General features: G+C 59.4%; 1 protein-coding gene across 1 annotated transcript in view; it reads left to right on the forward strand.

The window, feature by feature from the left end:
• Positions 1-4,270, forward strand: part of FTCD (formimidoyltransferase cyclodeaminase) — a 6,112-nt gene extending 1,842 nt beyond the window's left edge. The window contains exons 5-14 of the mRNA XM_009701756.1: positions 187-404; positions 493-630; positions 948-1,079; positions 1,745-1,806; positions 2,569-2,698; positions 2,837-2,998; positions 3,256-3,299; positions 3,381-3,519; positions 3,891-3,986; positions 4,184-4,270. Coding sequence (XP_009700058.1) covers positions 187-404; positions 493-630; positions 948-1,079; positions 1,745-1,806; positions 2,569-2,698; positions 2,837-2,998; positions 3,256-3,299; positions 3,381-3,519; positions 3,891-3,986; positions 4,184-4,270 — 1,208 coding nt within the window. The remainder of the gene's footprint in view (positions 1-186; positions 405-492; positions 631-947; positions 1,080-1,744; positions 1,807-2,568; positions 2,699-2,836; positions 2,999-3,255; positions 3,300-3,380; positions 3,520-3,890; positions 3,987-4,183) is intronic.
• The last annotated feature ends 2,181 nt before the right edge of the window (positions 4,271-6,451 follow it).

The raw sequence follows: 6,451 nt of genomic DNA on the forward strand, positions 1-6,451 counted from the left end.
GGCACAGGCTGGGCAGAGCCAAGCCACACCTCCCTAGCTTCGAGGAGGGTGCCAGGGACTGCCATAGTCCCTTCGCACCAAGAGGAGCTGATGAAACACTTTGGGTGCTGCTCAACGTGGAGATGGTCATTGCAGATGCCGGCTGGGAGGCAGATGCCATCCCTGGGAGGGTAGCTTGTGCTGCTTGGCTTCCCAGCCCACGTGGTCTTATCCCTCCTCCCCAGCTTGCAAAACCAGAGTGGGCTCCCGATTTTGGGCCCCCAACCTTTGTCCCCCGGTGGGGGGCCACGGTGACGGGCGCCCGGACCTTCCTTATTGCATACAACATCAACCTGCTGTGCACCAAGGAGCTGGCTCACCGCATCGCCCTCAACCTCCGCGAGCAGGGTCGTGGCGTCGACCAGGTACCTCTGTCCCGGTGGCATGCCAGGAGCAGACCTGCTTGCCCCTGCACCTCCTGGGCCATGCCTTGACTGCGGCAGTTCTTGGCAGCCCGGGCGATTGAAGAGGGTGCAGGGCATTGGCTGGTATTTGGAGGAAGAGAATATAGCCCAGGTTTCGACGAACCTGCTGGACTTTGAGACCACGCCGCTCCATGCTGTCTATGAGGAAGTCTGCCGAGACGCGGAGGTGGGTGGCGCAGGGTGGCACACTGCATTTGTTTCAACGGGAGTTTTGCAGAGGATGTCTCCCTCCAAGTTTTTCTCCCTATCCCCAGATCAGGCTCTACTTTATCTGACGCTCAGCTCAGCCAAGCTGGTCAGAGCGCTGAACAGCACAAAAACCCCAAAAGCTCAGCAACTTGCTGCTAGCCTCCAGCTCCTCCATCGAAGGCTTTTCTGTGAGCTCCCCAGGTCCTGGGAAGGGATGAGGACCACCAGGCTGGGTGGTAATTGCAGCAGGGCAGGTGGCTGTGGGAACAGTCACATTTCTGATGTCCTTCGCAGGCACTGAACCTCCCCGTGGTGGGGTCCCAGCTGGTGGGGCTTGTCCCCAAGAAGGCCATGCTAGACACAGCCGAGTTTTACATCAAGAAGGAAAAGCTCTTCATCCTGGAGGAAGAACAGAAGATCAGACTGGTAACATGGCTCCTCCTGGTACCAAGACAAGGGTGGGATCATGAGAGAAACACACCCACCCACCCCAGCCTCCCAAAGTGGCACTGAGCAGAGACTTGGGATCACAGCAGCCCCCAGGCATGACACTTGGCTCCAGGAATTGTTCCTGGCAAACTGTGAGGGCACGAGTGGGACAAGATGCTTTATTGTCCCAAGGACAGCGAGATGCTAAGGGAGCAGAGACCCCATCCCATGAGGACAGAGTGCAGGCAGCAGCTGCCTGTTTTGCCTGCATGGAGGCCAGGAGGGGAAGGAGACCTCCCCAGGTCTCAAGGACAGTGCGTGGTGGTGTAGGAAACTGCCACACGACCAGCATAAGCTGGAAACAAGGAGGCGGGCTCTGCTTTTCAGCTGCAGGAGGGAGGGACTTTTCTACCCTATGGGGAACGTGGTAGATAAGAGCAAATTAATTATTTATCAGTGCAGTTTCCAGTTGGTAGGCGACCACATGTCACCCTCAAGTCTGGGATGGTACGGGCTAGTGACACCGGCCGTCCTCGCCCTGGGTGGTGGCCTGAACAACTCTGTCCTAGGGCTGGATCACCTACAGTCAATTAACAGAAGGGAATGAGGATGCAACAGGACTTGTCATGACAGCGCTGACGCGGTGGTTCTGCTCCTTACAGGTGGTCAGCCGGCTGGGCCTGGATTCCCTGTCTCCATTTCACCCCCGGGAACGCATCATCGAGTAGGGACCCCCATCCTGCTTCTCATGGTGCCCATCCCTGCCTGGACGGCAGGATCCTGCTGCCTGCATCTTGCACTCCACTTGTTTTTGGAGTGGTGCCTGCACCCAGCTCCTCTTCATAGCCAGGGGACATTGCCATCGGGTGTTGTGCAGGCATGGGGTGGTCTCTGCTCCCAAATGCTGATGGTTGTGAACGTGGGGTGGGGGGACTCCAGGTCACTTGGGTGGATAGCAGGAGTAGGTTTCCTGGCCAAACTTGAGCATGTACGCGTTAAATCCTCCAGCCCATCCCCATCCCAAATTTCACTGCCTCCGGCTCACAAGCTGCCCTCCAAGGAGAGACACCATGCTGCAGTGCCTGATATCTGTGGGGGGAGAGGAAAGGAAATCCAGCCATGTCGAGGTGAAATCAAGATGTGCACTTTAAGTTGTATTGTCCCTCCTTGGGGATGTGGCTGCAGACGTGTTTCTGTCCCATCAAACACCGTTTGCATGAGCCCTCCCTATCTAATGCAGAGCAACCCCTGACACCACCAGGACATGTGCTCCCCAGCTGTCTGTCTGTCCCCATGGGGCTCCTTGTCTTCTCCCCGACCCTCCTGCTAGGTTTTTTGGGCTATCCCCCTTCTCAGCCACCCACAGAGCCAAGGGGAGAGTGAAAACCTGTTGGAGAGGGCAGTGCCGGGTGAGAAGGGATGGGGTGGTGGTGGTGGGTGTCCCTCCATCTCCAGGGCTCTGACCCACAGGGCTGCTGTGTTGCAGGTACCTGGTGCAAGCAGGAGAGGTGGACAGGGGGCTGGTGGCCAAGCCGCTGGGTGCCTTCGTGCGAGCAGTGGGTGGGAGGTCAGCAGCACCGGGAGGAGGCTCTGTGTCCGCAGCTGCGGCTGCCCTGGTATGTGCCGCACACTGAGATGGGGTCTCTGCTGGCCTGGGGTGTCCTCTGGGGGGACCGAGCCCCTGAAGGGAGCCGGCACAGCGGTAGTGGTGGGCACTGTGTCCTGCTGGAGGATTTACCCCCATGCCCTCGCAGGGAGCAGCGCTGGGCTGCATGGTGGGGCTGATGAGCTATGGGAAGCGGCAGTTCGAGGAACTGGACCCCATCATGAGGAAGCTGATTCCCCCCTTCCACAAGGCAATGGACGAGCTGGTGGCAATGGTGGATGCTGACTCCCGCGCCTTCAGCAGCTACATGGTGAGGTCCCAGTGGTGGCAGACATTCCACGGGGAAGTGGGGGGCTTTCCAGCTGGGAGGAGGGGCTGGCATCGCTGTGCCCTGGTGTCCTTAGGAGCCAGGCTGTGACCTTGGCCTAAACCAGGGCCAACGGAAGGAACATCACCTAAAGGCAGTTTGCAAGAGCATGGGAGCTGTCAGGTCTGCCCTGGCCCCTGATGCAAGGCACACGGGGTCATGGAGCAAATGGTGGCAAATCTGCTTTTCCTTGCCTACAGGAAGCTATGAAACTGCCAAAAAGCACCCATGAAGAGCGGGAGAGGTGAGCTGGGATGGTGGGGACTTGCAGACCAGGGGAGCACGGCTGCCCAGCGTTCACCCCAGGGCTGTCCCCCCACCCCAGACGCACAGCTGCCATGCAACAGGGGCTGAAGACTGCCGTGAGGGTGCCTTGTGCCCTGGCAGAGAAGGTGAGCGGGCTCTGGCCTGCTCTGAAGGAGCTGGCATGCCACTGCAACCTGGCCTGCAAATCTGACATCCAGGTATGGCCCTGGGCTCACACGCTGCACCAACTGGGGCTTTAGAGGCTGGCGCGCTCACCGCTTTTTCCTGCCACGTTCCATTGTGTCCTGATCTCCAGGTTGCCTCTCTCCAGCTGCACTTCTCAAACTGGCCAGTGGTTTCCATCCACTAACTTTTTGGCAGCTTGCAACCCTTGTAGGACAGTTGACCTTCACCAGCCCTTGCCTGAGTTTTCCCACCTGTGTGGCAATGCTATGAATGGTTCCCACTGCTGGACCCATGTCCTGAACATACTGAGTTGGAAAGCATTGCATACTGCTGGGACACAGAGGGTGGGAATCTTGTAGTGCAAGGGTCTGCCCTGCTGCTTCTCGTAAGCCTCTTTTCCTAGGTGGGCGCCAAAATGCTGGAAGCGGCTGTGTTCGGAGCTTACTTCAACGTCATGATCAACCTCAAAGACATAACGGATGAGAAGTTCAAGCTTGCGGTAAGAAGGAGCCATGTGTGTGCTCCAGCCCTGGTGGCAGGGACGAGGTGGGACACGGATGGACATGAAACCCCTGGGACTCCTCATTCCCTGGGCACTCCCTCTCTTTGCCACCAGTGGGATGCATGGGGTGGATGGTGGACAGCTCTTCTGTTCTGTTGAGTGGCAAATGATGCACCTTCTTCCTCCCTGTGCAGATGTTGCAGAAGGTCTCCAGGTTGCTGGAGGAGGCAAAGCAAGACTCAGCACTTGTGCTGGCGCTGCTGGAGAAGCGGGTGGCCTGAGAGGGGCTCGAGGGTGGGCTGGGGGCTTTGCAGCGGCGAATACAACTGGGAAACATGCTCATTCCTGCCTGAGCTCCTTTTGTATTTGCCTCAGGAGAGGTGCTCTGCTCAGGCAGAGCCCAGCGTCTTGTCCCCTGCTGGTCTTTCCCTGGCCAAAGGTGATTTTTGCTGTCTGGGGCTCAGACCCCAGTCTCCATCCACCCATCCCTGGGGCAGAAGGAGCTGGTTGGGCTGGCAGTGCCTGGGGCCACAGGGCTCCCAACAGATATGACCAGGGACTGCCTCGTGTGTGGGTACCTCATGACCCTGCACACCCTCTGTGCCCAGAAAACCTCGAGACACTTGCCCTGCCCACAGGGCTGGGGCAGGACCTGGTGCAGTCCCTTTCTGTGAGGTGTTCTTTTTGACAGTACATGATGAGACCAGCCCATTGCATTGCTCACTGGCCCGAGAAGGGAACGCTGCCAAACATGGGGCAGCACCGGGGGTGTTAGTGAAGAGATGGGAATGTGATGGGAGAAGATGTACCCCCTCTTCATGGATCTCCCGAGAGGAAGATCTTGGCATTGGGGCATCCAACCCTGTCTCCTGTCTCTGTTGACTGTGTCTGACAGCAGATATCACCTCCTCCACCCGCACACCATGGCAGCTCCCTGAGCAGTGTCACAGGGAGTCATTAGCTGGACCCTGAGTCCCGCTGTCCCACAGCAGTGCCTATGGGATGGCGGCCTCTGCTGTGCCAGTTGCCCCCCATCCCAGACACTGTACCCACGCTGGCAGCACCGAGCCAGGGTTCATGGTGCGGACGCCTGACTCACCTCATCACCTGACACTGCGAAGTGAAACCACCTCCCTCCGTCCCCTGTTTTTATCAGCCCTGGGGACCTTTGTGCCGGCTGGGAGCGGCGTGTTGACGTTTCCCGTGTGCCCATGGTGACGGTCATGGCACAGGGAGCGGTGCAGCCGGTTCCACTGCTCTGTGGTGTCACCCCTGCCCGCCGCACCCCTCCTCACCTGGGCCAGGTCCCAGTATTTAGTGAGTGCCCGCCACCCCGGGAGAGCTGTGCTGAGGACAGGGATCAGGGGTGCTGCTGACGGCAGTGCTTTCAGAGGGTGCTGCCGGCGTCACCTCTGCTGGGACCTTTTCTGCAGGTTTGGTGAGCGAAAGCGACTCCCCGAGGCAGCAGTGCCTGGTGGGTTGCAGGGAAGCCAGGAGCACGGGAGCAGTGGGAGTGTGGGCATCCGTGAGTCAGGGTGCACCATCCCCATGGCTGGTGCTGCACCGAGATATGGTGTCCCCAGCCATTCGTGGTCCACGAGGACGTGGGCTGGGCACCCAGGCTTGGCTGCAGTGGGTTTATTATTTCCGTTAACAGTAGAAATGACATGCCCAGGCTTTGGGGGTGCACAGGGGTAGGTACAGTTGCTGTCTCTCAGGGTCGGTGCTGTCACTCGAAGGGGTAAGGCGGCTGTCGGGGCCTGTGGGGGTACAGTACTCCTTGGCAAGCAAGTGTAGTCTCTGCCTGGGGCAGACACATGAGACAGAGGAGCTGGATCCCTGCTGCTGGCAGGGTGATGATGTCCCCGTGACAAGAGGTACCATGAGGGAGAACTGATGGTGCCTGTCCTTCCCTTGCAGCTCAGGGGCCGCGCAGGATGTGGAATCCCAACCCAGGTGAGGGGCCATGGGGCCGGGCAGGGCTGCGGGTACCACACAGCCATCGGGGCTCGGAGAGGAGCTCAGTGCAATTGCCACGAGCACCTGGGGAGATTACTTGCGTACCAAAGGGGAGTGGGGCGTCATTTGTGATGAGAGGGTAGACCAGGAGGGGTCTTTTGGGTGCATGGGTACACCAGCTCCCTGTATTGCCTGTCTGGGGAGGGCATGGCTCTGCTTGCTAACAGTCTCCCTCTTCTTCCTAGGCGTGCCCGGAGGGGTGCCACAACCGCAGGTCCAAATTTGCCCGCCTGCCCCTCCAGGATACCCTGGTTCTGGCACTCCAGCAGGTCCCTACCCCAGCTACCCTTCAGTGCCTCCTAGTGCCCCTGGGACCTATCCTCCAGGGCCCCAAAGTGGCTATCCCTGTGGTCCGACTCCGCCTGCCCCCTACCCACCGGGGCAGCACCCCCATGGGCATCCCCCACCAGGGCATTATCCCCATGGGCACCCCCCGCCGGGAC

The sequence above is a fragment of the Cariama cristata genome, unplaced genomic scaffold, assembly GCF_000690535.1.
Source record: "Cariama cristata isolate BGI_N322 unplaced genomic scaffold, ASM69053v1 scaffold22266, whole genome shotgun sequence".
Classification (NCBI taxonomy): domain Eukaryota; kingdom Metazoa; phylum Chordata; class Aves; order Cariamiformes; family Cariamidae; genus Cariama; species Cariama cristata.